The sequence below is a fragment of the Pseudopodoces humilis genome, chromosome 1 (assembly GCF_049639895.1).
Source record: "Pseudopodoces humilis isolate 2021_Gansu_Grassland_sample_001 chromosome 1, ASM4963989v1, whole genome shotgun sequence".
Lineage (NCBI taxonomy): Eukaryota > Metazoa > Chordata > Aves > Passeriformes > Paridae > Pseudopodoces > Pseudopodoces humilis.
Window position 1 is genome coordinate 38,522,867 of NC_142200.1, and position 20,028 is coordinate 38,542,894.

General features: G+C 34.9%; 1 protein-coding gene across 1 annotated transcript in view; it reads right to left on the minus strand.

The window, feature by feature from the left end:
• Window positions 1-20,028, minus strand: part of RP1 (RP1 axonemal microtubule associated) — a 204,109-nt gene that overhangs the window by 51,901 nt on the left and 132,180 nt on the right. Inside the window, exons 35-43 of the mRNA XM_088065349.1 lie at window positions 17,145-17,364; window positions 15,601-15,755; window positions 13,492-13,705; window positions 12,002-12,192; window positions 10,314-10,524; window positions 5,022-5,173; window positions 2,455-2,533; window positions 781-912; window positions 83-264 (exon numbers count right to left, since the gene is read on the minus strand). Of these exons, the coding sequence (XP_087921475.1) occupies window positions 83-264; window positions 781-912; window positions 2,455-2,533; window positions 5,022-5,173; window positions 10,314-10,524; window positions 12,002-12,192; window positions 13,492-13,705; window positions 15,601-15,755; window positions 17,145-17,364 (1,536 nt within the window). The remainder of the gene's footprint in view (window positions 1-82; window positions 265-780; window positions 913-2,454; window positions 2,534-5,021; window positions 5,174-10,313; window positions 10,525-12,001; window positions 12,193-13,491; window positions 13,706-15,600; window positions 15,756-17,144; window positions 17,365-20,028) is intronic.

Consider the following 20,028-nt stretch of genomic DNA (forward strand, 5'->3'; position numbering starts at 1 on the left):
CATAATGTCTACATATTGGCTACAATTCTTATTTTACTGAAACCATTTGGTAAGACTTGCATGAAATATAAAACAAACCAACCAAAAAGGGAGTATCACTTAGATTTTGAACTTTCTGTGCTGGGGATTTCCCTTTTCTTCCAAATGCAACAACTTGAATATTAGGAACATCTTCTGGTACTTGCGTGCAGTACACCCATGTTTGCCATCGTCCTCTACTTTTCATTTCTAAATTTTCAGTGGGAAGACATGTAACAGATGTTTCTGCAGAAAAGCAAACCTATATTTAGAGCCCCTATCTGTTATAAGGCTGTACAAACCAAAATATTATATTGTTAATAATATAATAATAGTTAATAATAGTATATATTGTTAGTGCAGGATCTAGCACAGGAAATTCAGGCAATGAAGCTACAATTCCCTCATTACTCATGTTAGTCCCGTGGAGGGATAGAAAACCAGGCCAGTGGCTTCATGGTTCCATGTCACACTCACACAGAGGCCATGCCTCTTTTCTTTGTATTGGTCCAAGGACAGGAAATGTCCTGCCAGAAGAGAACTTTTCAATACTACCATTTCAAATTTCTCCATCCCAGGCATAATTTCTTCCCCTTTGTTTACAGAAGGCGTGATTCACCTTGGTCCTGGCTCGTGCCCCTCACCATTGGGGTACCAATGCTGAGTTCCTCCTACTGTGTGAAGTAAACTTATACCAGTTTTTATCTGCTCTGCCATGCAGGAGTGATGCATGGAAATGAAGGACACTTCTGCCTGTATTACCTTTGAGAGGAATTGCAACTTCTATAAAATCTTCATTGGAGTGTTTATTGATCCAGCCATTGTGAAAAAAAACATGTGCAGAAAAAGGGTAGAAGACTTCTTTTATAACAATTTTTTCCAAAAACCACCCATCTGATTGAAAAGAAACAGGACATTATTAATTTATACCTTTAAAGCAACAAAATATTCTGTAGATGCAGTCATAAGTTTCTACCTTCATCAAATCAATTAAAGGTTTTCCTTTGACAGACTTCTTAAGGAAATAAAGCTTCTGAAAATATATTGGCTATGTGTATGCATTTCTGTCCACTACACTCCAAAATAGTCAGTGTTTTTACAGATCTTGTGAAATTAAATGTAGGGATAGATTTGCTGTAATGATCTATTGCATCTCAAAGTATGGAAAGGCTTCTGTATGCAGTCTCTAGATACAAGAGACCCCAATAGGAAGTTATACTATCAATGTCCTAATGGAAAAAGGATCAGTATTTCTATGACATTAGCCATCAGAAAATCCACTCAACACACAGCTTTCTTTCTGATGAGGTTCCATTCTATATAATAAGGAACAAACCAGCTAGTTTTATCTGAATTTGAGACCATGATTCCTTGGAAACAATGCATTTGTAGAGTCAGATCTCTGAGTCTTGGTAAACTTGGTTACACTCCCAGTCTTGCTGAAGTGAATGAAAGTTTGATTGTTCATTTTAATGTTACCATCTAGGAAATAGTCTCCCAGACGGTTTTCCTGAGTCTGAATTTAACCTACAGAGTCATTTTGTAATCCTGGGGTTTTTCAGAAAAGAAGAGAGAACAACAGACACAGGTTATCCTACTCTGGAACAGTCATTTCCATTATCAACACTATCTGCAGGAGTAAAATACTTGTAGAATCTCTATTATGATGCCTTTAAAAAACAATGGGCCAAAATTGTAGCCAAAGGATTGAATAAAATACAAATTCATTATACTTTTTGCTGATGGTATTTATTTTCAAGAAATAAGCAAATTTTCTTTAGCTACAATTGCTGGAGTCAGAAGTAGGATGAGAAAAAATACTGCAGGAATACAGCCTTTATCTGCCAATCAACCTCACATATGAAGGATCCCTCAAAAAAAAATGGATTAGAAAGAAAGAACCTGTAAGGCCAGAATAGCATTTCTTCTGTGTTCCACTTCTCAACCTAATGAACCAATTTTATGTTCTTATCTTTACCTAGAAGCATATAGCCCTGAAAATATTTTTTTTTACTTATCCATCATCTAAAAATGCACAGGAAGATGAAATTTACACAAGTTTCAAAAGCATGGTGTCATATTGCCTCCTAAAAAACAAAAGCTTTGTTGACTGTGCTTATAAAAAGTTAGAAACTTCCATGGAGAAAAGTTTCATATATAATTTTACCATTTTATATTGTCACAGCATTTCTTTTCCTGCACATTTTAGTAAAACCAAGCTGGATCTAGATACTTGACATGTATAATCCAAAAGAAATAATGAACAGCAGAAAATGGAAATTTTTTTCTATTTTTATTCTATTCATATTAATATTTTCTAGAATTTTTTAAAAAACACTTTTCTGATAAATTTCAGACATTTCTGAAGTACTTTGATCACTTAAATCTAATAATCTACATCATTATTACCTTACATTAACAGAAAAAATTACCGACCTTTTCTTAGACTTTTAAATCCAACGTGAACTTCATTCAACTTGCCAAGGTATACAGATTTTATTTTGAAAATATTCACCTGCAATATGTAAATAATCAAAAATGGTATTTTAGCTAAACTTAATAGGGCTCTGGTTTTGAGTATTTATCAGTTTAGCCTCTTGTGTCTGGTCATTGTTTTGTACCTGGATGGTGCTTTGTTCCAGAACCTAACTTGCAATAAAACTGATAAATAGTAGATGTCTGATATTTCCGAAAATCTGGAGCAATTTCATTTTTACTAAAAATTCACAATTACTTTAGTGGGAACTAGGCATGTAAATGGGAATTAAGTGAATGGTATCTGTGAAGATTTCAACTACTTTTGGGATAAGGATGTCTCTTTGAAATCACCTCTATTATAGGTCAAATTTTCTACATACAACAAACTTGAATGATCAATGGGCTTTGTGGAGTCTTTAATTTTTTCCATAGTGTAAATTTTTATTCATCTTCTTGCCTATACATGCTCATCTTCTTAAAGCAGTCATCTTCATAATCTCTGGGAAAGCTCACGTATATGCACTGACACCGGGAACAAGTGTTGCTTAAAAAGTGTATTCGTTGGCTTTTTTTAACTGGGCATGAAGAAATGAGGTTTGGGAACATGCTATCTATGAATGTATTCATCTAGTCTTTTGAGAAACCAGCTGTGAAATTAAATCTCTACAGCTAAGACTTTTATTTCATGTGACTTCATGAGTTATTCTGTTGAACACAGAAGAAGTTTTCCTGGGAAGTTGGTTTGAAAATGCAAGTTTGAATGCAGCAGTTGATGATTAGTTTGTGGGTTTGAAAGAAACAATCAAACCCTTGCATTGTTCCCATAGTTGCACAGTTCCAGAATTTCAATATCTGGGAGAATAATATTGATCTAAAGAATCATCTAGAAAAAAAGAGCAACGATCAAAAACAGAGCATTCATCTTTTGAAGGGTAAATTGGAGTAAAGAGAACTGCAACAGGGTGAATACCTGAAGAGTGGTTACTCAAAATCTTTTCTTTAAGAAGAAGATTAGGGTCTTATAGCCCAGGATATAGAAAAGCCCTTTAGAATTTCAGAGGAAGGATTTAACTAGTCTGAACAAGCCTGTTCAAAAACTGACACAGAATCTGGATTATACAGAAAAAATCCTAGTGAATTCACAGATGAGCAGTATTTCCTTAGGAGTGAGTATTCACAGAAGTCAAGTGCTATTGTTCAGGCTTTTCTCTACAAGTTTTATTCTTGGCAAAAATGTAACACATTCTTATTAAAAATTAGTATTTTAAAAGGTTGGGACAGTTTGGGTTTTTGAAAGAACCAGGAATCTGTCCCTCTTCCAGTCTGTTCTGATCCATTGTAGCAGGCAGTCTTGCTGTTGAGAGTTCTCTAGGACACCATCCTTAAGACATATTACACACAACTATTATCAATTATTGTCAAAATGACTAATTTATACAACTTCCTACATTACTCCTTCAAAAAAGATGAGCTCTACTATGCTGTCGTTATTTTCAGATTTAACTTGTGAACTCTGAGCTACCAGTTTGATCAGTTCTTGACAAGCATGACATTGGGTGTGCATATTCTCTTCCACAAGGGAGAAGGAAAATACAGAGGACATAATAACTAACATCTGGGTTTCTTTTCATGCAAAAAACTTGTATCTTCTAGAATCTTTAAAATTAGTAAGGAAATCAGATAAAATAAACACAGGCATCTGCAAAGAATAAATGAAGCATATATCGTGTACTTTTCTCTAGCTTTCTTCAACAGAGAAGAAACTACTCTAGGGTGGTTGGCAACGGTGAAATACACTCTCACCCTTCCAAAAGATGATTTCTAGGTACTTCACAATGATTTAATGATTTCCTTAAACAAAATAAAACAAAACAAAATTCCAAGCTGAAATTCTAAACACTAGGGCTTAATAAATTATCAGCTAGACATGTTCTGATTTGAAAGAGATATTTCCATTTGATCTCAAGTCTGTTTTAGATATTTTGTTCTTAAACCAATAACTACTCAAGGAATTCCTCTTCTAGTAAAAGCCATTTAATCTCAAAAAACAACAGTATGCTTACCAAAAAGCAAGAAGTGGATGGAAAAAATTGAAGCATGAAAAAATAAGAGTCTTCATGGAACACTGACAGTGTTCAGGAAAGTTAACAAGAAATGTTCATAGATTACTTTAGATGGAGTGGTTACAAATGCAAGTTATCCTACAGAAATGTTATCAGTTCTAACAATCGGGCATATTTTAATAAAATAGTGATGCCTCCCTGGCCTTAAAAGTCTGGAATATTAAAACAGAACTCTTAGAGATCGTTTAGTCCAACTCAAAGTTACTTTATCACCTTACCTATTTTAATGTCGCACAACAGTGATGATACTTTAAAACAATGTGTTACCTATGGAGACAATCACTATATGGAATACAAAACTTTAATGTTTTTGATACTTTATGCATGAAAGGTTTTCTGAAAATATAAGTTCTCACAAAAAGACACTCACAGATTCAGTTACATTTTTCCTCATTATTTTACCTGCCCTCTAGCAAAAGTCATCAGGCTGTTTTTCGAGTTAAGCCATCGCTTCCCCGAGTCACTTTTTTCTCCTTGTATACGAAGATAAACCTCTCCAGTGGCATCTGCCTTCCTCAAGTCTCCCGTGTGCAAATGGATTTCGTATTCCACAACTTCAGAAAACATGGACAGAAAACCCCAAAAAGTCAGCAGGAGAAAACACTCATCCTCTTGCCTGACACCCACATTATATATCAATTCTTGGTGGAAACAATTTCAGATTTCACCCTGATGCCACACTATATCACCATACAAGATCTTTTCAGTCCTGGTGACATACATAACCAAAACACTTTCCTGCTGCATAACAGGATGGCAATCTAGAGAATATAGATTTGTTCTGCTCTGACACCATTCCCAGAAAATAAGCACTACTGGTTTCTGTTCAGGGCACAGGATCTCTTGTGTACTGTTCCCTTCCATATAAGGTAGGAAATTCCTTTTTGAGAAAAAACCATATTTGCATCCTCTTCAGAAAAACTAATTTTTTTCTTTCTAAGATTATTCACTGATGTTTCTTAGGTTTTTCCTCCCTCTATTTTTATTTATCACTAGTTAGACCATAATACTATCACATTGTTCTTAAGTTAAACTATGTTAATATGAAACAATGAATGAAAAATTCTTTCAACCTCAGCTTTAACACATAAATAGAAAAACCTCCTGACATTTTTTATCATTCTCCAAAGAACCTTCCATTAACAATACAATAGGCCACAAATCCTGGTCAGATAAGTGAATTTTGAGTTTAAGGGAAAGCAGTCCTGAGTTTCCCAGCTGTAGTCATAGTATAGAGATTAGAAGAGACACCTATGTCCCCCTATACAAAGTTTCTGCTTCCTTGCTCCTTTTTGTCACAATACATAGGGAAGTGAGGCCAGACTGATATTCATGCCAAAGAAATTTCATGGAAATCTCTTATGTTCACTTTGTAAATGACCTATTTCAGCCCCTGAGTTTATCATGGAAACAAGAAACAAGGAAACACTTAAACTGAAGCAGATCACAATCTCAATATTCACTGTTTGCATCATTCTAATAACAAGGACCCTAGGATGAAAAATAAGGAGGGCTTTTAGGGCATGAATTTTATTTTCCTTCTGGTGTTGTGTGCTCTAATTCAGAGTGTAATAATAAGTATAATTTGTATAGTGTGTTCATTTGGGCTCATTTGTGTAATGACCTGGTACTGTCAGTTTAGGAATCTAATTTTGGTGGCTATATTAGGACTGAGATCCTTATGTAGTCAGTAGGGGAAGGCAGGTGCTATAGAAAACACCTCTGATGGGCTCCCACACATTCTAGGGATAAACACTAGAACTCAGGAGTCTAAACTTAGAATGTCTAAATGTTCCTCTGCTTCCAACCACAGGCATAATTTCTTCCTAAGAATAAAAGCCTAAGAATAAAAGGTATTCTCTTGTAGCCACACATGTTTGTAAAAAATAACTGTCTAATATTTTTAATAAGGACATAATTTTTCTCCACTGCAAAATGCAAAGTCACATGTGGGATGCAGGTAATGAGAAATACACACGTGCCAAAAATGTATTCAAAAACATTTGTATTATCTCTTGAACATTTTTATCACAAACATGAAGACTTTTTTTTTTTTTCCTAAGTGAGAAACCTTAAAATTTAGCATTTTCCAAGTACTGAGCTAACTTTGACCATCAAATATTATCAGCCCTGACTCCCACATCCTTCATCACTGTAGCAGGAAAACATAGACAACATCTAGACTATGTGACATTTACGTGCTGGAGAAAGTCTTCCAGCCTCACTCTGCCTCTCGTCCCTCCCTGGAACTTGGCTGGCTCCACAACACCTGCTTTCCCAGGCTAGTCGTGTGCAGAGGAGGGGGGTGGTGCTTTAGACAGACATGAAAGCGAGGAGAAATGAAGCACTTTCAGTTTCACAGCTGACAGTACAAGCTGGAGAGCATGGAAATACTCTCTTTCAGATATTTTTCAAGTCTGAAATGTATATTTCAGTCTAATGTACATCATAGGATACATGAATATCTAAGTATACATTCTGGTAACATCTGATATTTTCATTGTACTTTTCTTCTTAAATCCATTTTTTTTTTTACAAGATAGAAACGTTCTATTTAAGCAAATTGTACATTCTTTAAAAAGATCATGAGAAAATTCTAGTAGGTTTAAGAATGATTCAATGAACCCAGAAGCTAAAGCTGTCGTTTAATTTCATGCGTTGGTGATAGGAAAACAGGGAGGGAAAGAAACGTGTTCTGAGAATATTTATTTTAAGCTTTTCTTACAGCTCTTTTCACAAGCTGGTGCTATTCATGTTCAGTGTTATAATCAAAAGGTCTGATTTCAAATATTGTGACATCTTATAGCTATTTCTTTCTATTTCTAAAATGTAAAGGTCCCATAACAGGATTAATGGTTTTAAAGAGTGGGTCTGCATAGACTGAAAAATTAATATTTAAAAGGATTCATTAAACAATAAGGACTGTATAAGTAATAATAATAATTTCAATAAACTTCTGAAAATTATTTATTTCTCTTTACCTTTTGCCCCATGAGGATGATGTCTGAGAAAATCTGTTTGCTTAAAAGTAGCTTTATTTCACTGCAGCACTATTTGCTTCAGGGACTCCCCTTGGGACTAATTTTTTTTTAAATAATTTAAACTAGGGGCTGGGAAAGTTCTTATAATTGATGGTATCACTTACTTTTGATGATAAGAAGTAGACCAAGAGTTTTCCCAGCCTGGGGCCCTAACATATCTCATTCCTTTCTTCAAGGGTGTTAAATATGCACTGCCAGGTAAAAGACAACATATCTGCACTAAAGTCAGCACAGTTACACAGACTTAACTGGAGTTCCAGATTCTTGAAAATACATGAGCTGTCCAGGTGACACTTTACTTAGCACTTAGCCAATTGTATTTTTCTTTCAGGGGACTTAGGATATAAAATTTCTGTGTTCATTCAGAGTGTTGTCTCATCTGTGTAACTGGGTCATGTGAGCAGATTTGTTCAAGTCAAAAGGCTACTTATATGAATAAAATCAAAATATTTTGGTCCATGTGTCTGACCACTCCTGTGAGGGTAAGTTAGAAATCACAGTGCTTACATTGTTACTGCTTTGGCCATTAATGTTTGAATCATTAATATGCATTATCATGAGCTTAGCTTAGAAATGTACACAGTGTCTCTGCTGAGTCTGTATTTTCAGCTGAATCTGTTGAATATATTGATGTATAATTTAAAGCTTAATGTAGTCATAGCAAGTATACGCTATTAATTTTCCACTGTTTAAGTGAAATAAAAGTATACAAAGTAGCCCCTATGAAAGGAGTCATAAAAGAAAGGAGTGCTGGGAAATGGGGTAGAAGTTTTTTGGCTGAGTTTGGGACCATTCTGATTGTGTTCTGTCTGAGCAGCATAGCCCAACAACAAAAATCCACTAAAACAAGGTATTCTTTGTCTCTTCCAAATTCTATTTAAAAGATTATTTTTCAGATGTAAGCCAACATATTTCAAAACCAAAACCGATCACCTAATGCTCATTTAAAAAGAAAAATAAATGAAGGTAGTAAATGCATATCATTTATTATTATTATTTTGTATTAATTTTCTTGTGTGTGTGTCTATTAATAAAACCAGAATATAACAAAGAAGAAATTTTAGACTGAAGTAGTATCAGGACGACAAAGAATAAAAGTGATATAAACACTTCCAGTTATAAATCACTGGACTCCACAAAATGGTTTGTGAGAAACTTTCTAGGCTGTTAGATACTCCCATCTATGGATTCATTTTTGCGGGACAGCATATACACATCTTTTCCCAGAAATTTTCCAAGAAAAACACCTTAAATTTCTAATATACCTCAATAATTAATTACTTCAGAATAATGTTTTCAGACTGTATCTCCATTTGGCTCTTAGCATAACAGAGGCTTTGAGAGGTGTATTTTAGACTTTTAATTTTTTAATTTTTTTTTTACTTTTATATGCAGTAAAAAATTTAACAAACTTGAATGCAGAAAATAATTGTTCATATTTACAGTTATTCTCATTTTTTCTTAAATAAATTAGGGAAATAGGGTCTTTTAATAAGATCTAGAATTACTATATTCATGATTGTATATCCAGCATATATTATGTCCAACATCCAATGTTTTTTTGAATCAAAAAAAATGTTTTTTTGGATCAAAAGTCTAAAATGGTAAGATTTTTCAGTACATGAATACAAAGTGACAAATTCTTTTAATTATGCAAACCCACACAAAGCCAGAAATTTAAAAGGTCTTCACTGTTTTTTTTCAAGTTTCAGCTTTAAGCTGGATGAAGTATTTAGGAAACTCTCCTTAGAGTATGGTCTGCAAAAGTCCATGTGGTCTATTTTATTTCTTTCTCTGGGCTGCTTCTGTCTTTTTCTATTAGTTTCCATTTAAGCAGAACATTCTTTGTACTATAGCCTCTAGGAATAAACCTCTTAACTGGCACTAAAATCTTCAATATGTGATCTTTACTCTCTCCATCAATCCTCTTTTTTTCTAATGAGCTGAATAAATGGGAAGCTTGTCCTTAACTACTAGTGATCAAGTTATTGGTGTACAATTGGTTGGTCCAGGGGGAGTGGTGGGGGGGTGGTTGGCAGAAATCACTTAATTATCCCTCTGGCATCATACCATTCACATGGTATGTGAACAGCAGCAGAGAAATATGCAACTAAATGTATATTTTCGTAGAATATCATTTGCTGCGCTATAAATTTCTCATTGACATCAGTAAAACAATAGTGTAATTGAAATTCTTGGATATATCTCTTTGCTGGCTGTGTGGCATTTTAAAAATTCTACCTTTGTTGTGTAGGGGGTCTGCAATTCTTACCTTCTTTACTATGTTTCTAGACCATATTTTTTCTTTGTGAATATGGAGACAAATAACATCACAAAGTAGATGATATTTTGGACTCATCTTCTGATTACATAGCATTAATTTGAAGAGATAATAAATAATCAACAGCTAAAACTGGAACTTCATCAAACATGAGGGAAGCCAAATACTATGTTTGGTATCAGCAGCTAGAGCATCTCTCCTAATCCTCATACCAGTGATTTCTCTTTTGTGGTAAATGTATGTGCAAAACCATCACATTCCTTACTATCAAATTCTTATGGAAATCTTCACACTGTATTTTCAGCCCAAAGAGATATACTGGTATTCCAGAGCTAGATCCTGACCCCAGTAACAGAAAAGGACGTAGCTTACCAGGCAAAGGCTCCTGATCTGCATAGAGAGCTGGCAGCTCCACACATTTGTCTTCCTTAGGGTTGAACCAGCAGTCAAAAGCTAAATACATCTCTTCCTTTGTGCCTGTGTGCTTCATATGCAGTAAATCTAAATGCCATGGCTGTTTTAGCTCACTGTGTGGGCCAGTTACCTGAACTTTGTATATTGAGCCAATATCTGCCAGCTCATCCTGTGTGAGGAGAAAGAGAAGATGAATGGATCTCATTTCAGTTGTACCAGAACAAAAGTAGTTGGCAGGTGTATGCAACAGTTGAACAAACTTCAGTAGTTAAAAAATTGGGGCAGATTTATAACTAGTACTATTTTTCCCTTTTCTAATCAGGACAAAATTGATTTAAAAACATGCATGAGGAGATGGAATGCTTGAGGTTTGATATTAAGGAACAAGCAATGGCAGTCACTGCTGAGATTTGTACATAGAACAAGGCACAATGTTCATATATATTACACAGATTCTATTAGATTATTTTCAGGCACAGAAGTTTTAGTCAATTTTTAAAACTTTGGGCACTATTGGAAATATTTCTTACAATAAAAATGATGCAATTAAGTATAAATTTGAAAGAAAGCTAACGCAGTTTTGAGGAAACATCCAGGAGATCCCTCATACTCACTCTAGATCGTAGAATTTGTACATTAAAATCTTGCGGTCATACTTGAGGAAAAAAACAGTCTAGTTCCACTGGAGACAACACACCATCTCAAGGACATATCATTGCTTGAGTTAGTGAGAGTGAGAGGAGGCCTTAGATATTATAATTAGTAGTTTAAAATCAATTTTTTTTTAATTGTAAGGAAGAAAAAGGGAAAAAACCAGAAGTTGTCTTTTCCTATTTGATACTTCTTGGATTCTTTCCCCTGATCTTTCATTTTAGATGTGCTTAGATAGTAGAAGTCCATGTGACCTGACTTCAGCCTTTCCTCTGACAGGGAATTTCCAGTTTTATACTATTTTTTTTGTATTTATCAGAGGTTCTTGGAAATAACTCAGAAAAGCCCTCTGAGTATTCCTGATTTTAGATCATGTTTGTAGTTAGTCTAGTCTAGTCTAGTCTGCTTAGCTCCCCTTTTAATAAAGAGGAGCATCAAAATACAATAAATTATTTCTTTAGCTCAATCATAAAATTCAATTTATTAAGAAGAAAAAGGTGGGGGGTGGGGGAAGAAAAGAACAGTTCAGAGAAACTGACAGCAGGGATGAATAAATTACATGAGACAGAAAAGAGAAAAATTAAACTTCTGTACATTTAATCTCATTTATGAGTCTTCCTTCTCTATCATCAGCCCCAAAAGCTCTACAGTATCCCATGGCATATTGTATGCTTACAAATTGCTGATTTTTGTGAGAACAACAAAGCCTGTAAATCAGTACCTGCTGCGTGGTATACACTGTGATATGCACCAAGGGACCAATTCACTCACTTAAACATTCTCAGTATGAGACACTGGGAGAATTTGCTCATTCAAAAACCATTGTTCATGTGTTGCTACCTACAAACAAAAATGATGATCTGTGCCAAACTACACAGAGGACTTAAAAATCAATTTGGTAGTTTAGTTTAAAGAAACAATTTATCTCAGAATTAAGTGGATTATTGGCTACATGACTCGTAGGCTTTTCTCACAACAGAGAAAGGCTGAAGTACTTTGATCTGAATTGCTTTTCCTGTGACTTGAAGTGGCAACTTTTTGTGACTCAGGTTGCCGTAGAAGATAAAAGAAAGGCATATTGGATCCTCTTCACCACTCAAGTCAGATCCAGTGATATCCATTATCCAGAGACCTGATGGCTTCATGTTGATTTCAGGCAGTTTAGGACTAAGAGCCGACCTTCTACCTTTAAAAATTAGCAAAGAGAAGGGAAAGATGACAGCATGAGAGAATGGCATCATCTAGCAGGTCCATAGCCTTTACAGTACACAAACAAAGCTCTTTTTGCAGGTTATGTTGTATCTATAGCAACTGCTCACTAAGAACAACACATCAATATCTTTATTGTATTTTTTGTGAAGAATTTAACAGCTTAATGTTCTTTCTGTGTTTAAAATTTAGTTTCAATGGCATTTTTTGATGCCAATGTATTTTCCTTGTCATGTTTGGAAGTAATTGCTAGGAGAATATTCAGTCACCTTTCAGAGGTCTAAGTAATTGTTCTTTAAGAAGCAATCAGTGTTACTAAAGCAAATTTATCATTTAAGAGCATGTAGCCATATGTAGTGTCTAGGCACCTAATGTAAAAAGAACAATTCTAATGAATTTTGCTTGTCACTAGATGTTACCTAGCAATAATAAGGAGCTGTAATAGTATGAGACTGACAGGTAAACTATAATAAACACACAAAATTATTTGCCAGATCCTCAGAAGATCAATATTCCTATCTCCCTCTCTTTTTCTTCATTAATTGCTGTTATTTTTCATTTTATTTCTGTTTTAACAATTCTGGGAAAAGTGAAAATTATTTAATGAGGAGGAACAGCTCAGAAAAATGTACTTTCTACAACTGAGAAAAATCACACAACTGAATCAAGGACACTTTATATCTTATTCCCTCTGGACAAAGTTATGTAGTTCATTTCCTTTGCATTGAGTGGTTTTCACAGGACTGAAGGAAGAAATCTTTTAGTACTTCTAAATGACTAAAGGTCTCACTGTAAGTGTTCTTTTGCCAAGGACATCCAGGTTTGGATTTGCACAAATCATGGCTTAATAGTAGGTGTGAAATGAGCAGAAATGAGCATACCAGAACCGCTGCTTTGTGCTGTGGAATACTCTCACAGGTAAAGACTAGGCTCATTTCATTGAATTTTTCTTTAGATTTCAAATGAGATTCTAGGCTGAAAAATAGTGCATAAAATTTAAGCTATTTATCCCCATGAGGTGCACATCCTAAGCTCAGCTATTTATCTCTCATTGAAATATGCTGTGTTCAATTTGGATGGCAGGTGTTCGGTACACAACACATTGACAAGACAGAATTACATTAACTTTGACCTTAACAGATGTGGCTCCGTGATAACACTAAGATCAAACTGAAAATTCTCATTTTCAATAAAAGGAAGATACTACAGAGATCTGAAAGAGCTGTAGTCAAATATATGTATATAAAAATGGGCACCTGAGTTTTGCAGAACTTACCAACAGTAACAATCTCACAAACAGTCTCACATAAGCCCAGATGAGTGTCGAGCCAGTTCCACAGTGGAAAGACCCATTCTTTGTCTGAATCTTGTGATTCCTTGACTGTTACCATCTTGAGATACATTCCCGCCCCGTAGCCTTCTCCGTCATGTCCTATGACCACTTTTTGCAAATGACTCAGAGAAACAGCTTCCACTAAAAATGAATCCACCTGCAAAACAGGGAAATAATAAAACAGAGTTTTGACTTGAACTTCAAGGAATATATAGGCCTGCATTCATCTGAGAATTTAACATTTTTAGTCTGTTTCTTCATAAAATTTAGCATGGCGTCTCCCTGATGAATCTAAGAAAGCACACACGGATTAGAACTAACATTTAATCCTATATTCATCATTAATAGTGCTTTGTAATTTCATTTGATCTTTGGTCAATATGGATCACTTCATCAATTATTTAATAATACATTAAAATCTATATACCTCAACTTTCTGACAGTCAGTTATGACAAGATTTTGGTTTTAATCATATTTTTATCTTTCAGATATCTAGTTTTTAAAGGTTATCAAACAAGTCTAGATATATGTTAGTAGTTCTAAAGTTAGAAATCCAAGGAGTGTGTTCACTCCAAGATAGCTTCTAAATTCTTCTCCAGTAGTCAGAAAATCTGACTTTTTGCTTTCCTTACAGAATGAAAATAATTGTGGAAACAGGAAATTGAGAAGAATAAAGGAGGGAGTTAAAATGAAAGTACAGAGTAAAAGATGAGAGGTGGGGGGGGAAGCAGAATGGAGGAGGCAGAGAAAGACATGAGAGAAATAAATACAAGCAGCAGTAGATGAGAATAGGGACCAGATAAACAAGATATGAAAAAATGTGAAATACAAAGAAAGGAATTATATGCCCCACAAAATTTTTGCTTGTTATTTAAAAGGCCCAGGCAGGGACCAGATGGACCTCATGGTAACTGGTAAATATTAGAAAGTTATTAACAACTGGAGTTTGAACATCAATGTGTAGGAATATAATTAACACCAGAATTCAAATAAAACAGTTCAGTAGTAGGAACTTACTAAATTGGATGTCAAAACAATTAAAAGCCCAAGATATTAGCAAACTGATCTCTAAAAGAATACAATAGTTGCCAAAGTCCTATGTGTTGTCCCTATTTCTTTTTAAATAAAATATTGGAGAAGCAGATTTTCTGTTACTAATATTGAAAGTACATTCATATGACAAAAAAAATCTTTTTTTTCTAATAATAGTCAGTACCTAACAGCAGATTGTGAGCAGAAATCATTAACTGTGTTAATTAAGATATCTTAGGAAATAAATCCATGTAGGAAAACAAATTAAAATAATTACAATATATGGTGTCTTTTGTGTATAGGCATAGTTCTGAGAAATACACAGAAATGAAATTTAGAATTTCTCTCAATTCATTACAGATTCCACATTAACTCTAACAAGTGCTGTGGTAATTATCTAATAAAATTATTTCACAGAAATCTAAGTCTCTCCTTGAAAATGGACACTTTGGCAGTGAGTTTTTTCGAACTTCCTTGTTCAGTGAGTGAAAGTCTAGTTCACAGGACAATAATTTTATTTATAGTGGTCATCTAGAAATAGTGGTCATCTAGAAATACTGGGTTCATTTGCATTCTTTTTCTAAGTGGAATTTTTGTTTCTTGTCTAAACTTACTGATATTGATTTGATGTTTCAAAGTGAGATTGTGGTTTCAGAAACATAATAGACTGCAAAAGTCTCATGGAAATTTCTGTAACGTATTTTTCCCTGGTTTTTCAATATTTTTACTACTTGTTCTGTCCTAAATTTGGAACAGAAGTCAGAAGCATGGTCACTGAGGTTCTCACCAATGATCTGCTTTGTATTGCTCATGTGGAGCTTTTACTGCCATGTGGGTATGTTCTTGCACAGGAAATAAATAACACTGGCACTGGCCTACTGTGAATATCTGGGAGATAAATTCTGTGAATGTTTCCAAATTCTTGCCCATCTAGCCAGAGGTGTTCTGAGCAGGCATTAAGCGACACTTACCGCAGTGCTAACCTCTGCACTTGTAAGACTGCATTATGGTGCCATTACCTTATTCCTTTGAAATTTTCTTCCTTTCATTAAAGATGTATGAAGTTTCCTCACACCTGTGTCTCCTCTTTTGCCATAGAGGGTGATATAAACATTAGCAAAAGTCTCTGCTGCCCAGCGGTCGCCGATATGTACAGAAACAACATACTTATAGACTACAAAAAGAAAATAAAAAAATTAATTAAAGCTGATTAAATACAAAGTGTACTTAAAATAAAACAGCAACAAAGAATGTTTAGTAAGACAATTTTTTTTATTTAGTAAAAAGACTTTTTTTTTTAATTTAGTAAGATAATTTTTTTTTTATTTCTGCAGCTACAAAAAAATCTGCTATACAGTGAATGAAATAATCAGGTTACTCTTTACGAATCTCATCCCTTCATACTAAGCTTAATGTAAACTTTCCATTTGCTTTCTTAGAAATTTGAAGGCAATTAGTTCTTGGACAATTTGGATATGAATCTAGGCAAATTCTGTCTGATTCTGTTTTATTGTACAAGAACTGGAAAGTAAGAACTCATTTGAGTTAGTTCAGGAACTAAACTAAAAGCTAATTAAGAACTGAATTATCTTTGAAATAAATAATAATTAACACAGATTAAAGAATAAGAATAAAGTTATGTAAATTTAAATAAGAAACAGATGCAACATAGCATCTGGATGCATGACATGACATATAAGTATAAAAATTTATAAAATGCACTTATTAACTTCAGTAAGGAAACTATAAATTCTTTGCCTTTATATTGATCCTGTATGAATGAATTTCTACAGTCAGATTAGATTTTCTTCTGAGGAAGATCATTTAATTGCATATATATTCAGGCTCATACAAGAAGAATAACCAAAATTTTTCAAATGTCATTTTTAATGTATAGTCCTGCAGAGTTAATATTTAACTAATGTAACAGTATGCTTTCTTTTAAAGTCATGAATAGGTTTGAGTATTCAGGGATCAGAACTTCTGGAACTTTAGTTTAGCAAATCAGTCATGTCTCTAATTACTTATATCTCAGTGTAACTGCTAATTTTTCTGAACAAATGCAAGACTTCTGTAAGTCTTCACATTCCAAGGGTATCTCTGAGAACTCTCAGCATGCCAAAAAGAAATAGTCTTTAGGAAAAACCCCCCAACATTTCTGTACAATTAGGCTTACTTTTGATACTAACATTAGCAAGTAAAGCTACTGCAAGCTAAGTAATTCAATAGTAACTCTAGAACAAATAATTTCCATGGCTTTGAACATCCTCGTTTCCCTAAAAAGTCCAACTGTATTGTTCAGTTTTTCTCATTTAAAATCATGCAGAAGATTTAGCAACTGAAAAATCCAATATGCAACTTAACTGGAAAATGAAAATTTAAGTGGTCAGCATTCTTGCTGACCATATATGAAGTATACTTATTCTTGTGTGCATGTTTGAAGACAGAGGCAACAGAGCAACTGAAGGTATCAAATCCAGACAAAGCACCATATTATATCTGTGACACTGATTTATTTTAAAGCTGTTAATTTACAGTGTTTATGTCTTCTTGGTGCTGTTACCTGGTAAAGTTTTCTGGTCCTCAGTGACTGCAGGGAATTCCTTTACCAGCTCCTTATCCTCTCTGTTAAGAGCTAGCCAGCAGTTACACTCGAAGTTCAGTTCTTGTTTTGTATTCCACTCTTGTAAGTGAAAAGACTTCACATGCCAGCCCTTAAAGCCTGGCACATCATCACAGCTGACTCGAATCTTGTATACATCTCCCAGATCTTCAGTCTCAACCTGCACCAAATATCAAGAGGAAGAGGATACTGTCAAGGCTGGTTCACTTAGATTTTTCCCAATCCCAGCGTAGAATTTCCAAATTTAACAGTAAATTATGGAAAAGTTGAGTTTGAGGCTGGGATAAATGTGATGATAGAATCAATCCTTTTTGTTTCATGGTATAATCATTGGTGATATTATCACCTTTATCAGTATTGTAAGCAGGATAGTCTGTAAGCGTAAATACTGTAAGCATGGTAACTTTAGAGTGAGTCACAGTTAAAATTAGTAAGATCTGTGCAATTAGGCTCTCTAGACAAAAGGCAACACAGAAAGTTTTGACCCTACTGGATAAATAGAGCATTAACTTACAATTAAAGATTCTAATATCAGCAGCCAAGTGAGGTATTAATTTTAAGATTACTATTATGGGCCTGGAATTGCAGAATTGTTGAGGTTGGCAAAGACCTTTAAGATCATCAAGTCCAACCATTAGCACAGCACTGCCAAGTCCACCAGTAAACCATGTCCACATCAACATGTTTGTAAATCCCTCCAGGATGGTTACTCAACCACTGCCCTGGCCAGCCTGTCCCAGTGCTTGACAGCCCTACTGGTGAAGAAATTTTACTGAATCTTCATTTGCTAAATGATTTTGTCTAGAACATAAAGCTACTTTATAACCAATTCTTCATTAAAGGAAAGGGATATTTTTGAATAAAAATATATCATTCATGTTACAGAAATAACTGTAGGACAACACAGCCCTGTTCCCATACTACATGTGGAAATTCAATAACTGGTTGCTGATTGTAGATAATGATCTCATGGCATTAACCACTGCATGACAAGTCATCTGAACAGCAGGAAGTAATGTGGCAGCCATTCACTGGGCAACTACGAGAAAGACAGTATGGGAAGTGATTTTTGAGTGAAACAACTGAGAACTAGTAAATTTTAAAGGCAACAATTCTTTTTATTAAGTATCAAAAATACTTAATACAAAAAATTGTTGCCAGTGGCTTTGTTTCTCTCCCATATTGCTGCTTTTTATTTCCCCCACACCACTCACAACATAAGATTTGGTGACTTTCCGGGGAATAAATCCTTTGTGCACCCTATAGCATCACAATAAGAAACTGAAATTAGCCTTACACAGTCATGCCCTGGCTCTGGCAGCACCACCAGGAGATTGGCTCCTAAAACAGAGCACAGACCTCATAACAGATAACTTTATTCTGCTTCTCAGCTGAGCTCTGAAGGTGACAGCCCTTCACTGCTGACCTCACTTGCTTAAAGCTAGTTCATGTGCATTTGCACAGTGAACACATGCATGCAGGGATATATCAACAACCTTATTCTAATTAGAGAGGTACTAAAAAAAAAATGTGCTTTTGTCATTTTGGGAGAGTTATACACCATTTTTAATAACTGTTATGCACATAAGAAATAGTAAAATATCAGCGTATGAAGGGGAATAATTAATTGAAAATAAATCTACCTGCCCAAACTGTTTTACAGGAATTTTATGAATGGTTTATGATGCAGAACTTACTAAAAGAGCCCTTTGGAAGGAAGGAATTGCACTTGATGGATTAAAAGGTCTTTTCCAGTCTGAATTTCTTGGGGTAAGTATCATAAGTGGTTGCCATGTCACTCCTGCACAATTTCATGACTCAGGGTATTGTTTAAGGAGCAGGGAAGAGCTCCTTTTGTTGCCTATATAAAAGCCCTGGGCTGCTTGGAACCTCTCAGCCCCAGAGCTGTAACTCCACAGTACTCATAAAGGCCACACAGCAGAAGTTCTACACCAAAGAAGAGGGCACCAGACTCGTCCTCTCTCTAAGCCTAGCCTGCCCTACCTGTCTCTGTGCCATTGTGCTTACAGAGATCAAAGCTGTCCCTGCCTTGGTCTCCAGTCCTGCACTGTGAAAAGGGAAATTTGTGGGCAGAATTTCCATCAAGGTTTTTCATTCATGCTGTGTATGTTGCAAAGGATATCATTAGCAATGTATCATTAGCTGTGGTGGACTGAGTGGATTAATTCCTCGCAAAATATGCATTCCACCTGATTAAACTTAACAGGAAATATTTGGGTTCATTGAGAGGAGAGTGCACAGGTTCTTCACCCATCTAAACTACAGTTCTTTCACAGGCAACAAAGTCATTGCTTCTTCTCTTTCAGAACCAGACTACTGACTTTTAAAATTATTGCCTGCAGTTTTTTTTCCTCATACATGGACCCCATGACTGTATCACACAGCTTCTCTAAATGCTGTGAACAATTTATTCCATAAAGCTCTCTGTCTGGGACTTGCAAAAAGTACAGAACTTGGTTATTTTTATGTGACAGGGCAAGCTGTAATTCACATTTTACTTTGTCTTCTGCTACCCAAATTTGCAATTCACTAAGATTCTAAGCTGGCATAAATACATGTGCTATCATTCTTGTAGGAAATGCAGAGAGGGGATTTATAGGAAAATAATTCCAGAATACAGGACAGACTATTTAGAAGCCACAATTGTCTGTTTTGTTTCTAGATTCACAATTTCAATTAATTCCCTGACTGCCTTTGAACCAGCAAGTACTAATAATCATCCTGCTTATGATCAGTGGAATTAAACACCAGCTATTTTCAATTGAGTGTATTAGACAGTTCCCCTTTTTTCATGGATTTGTTT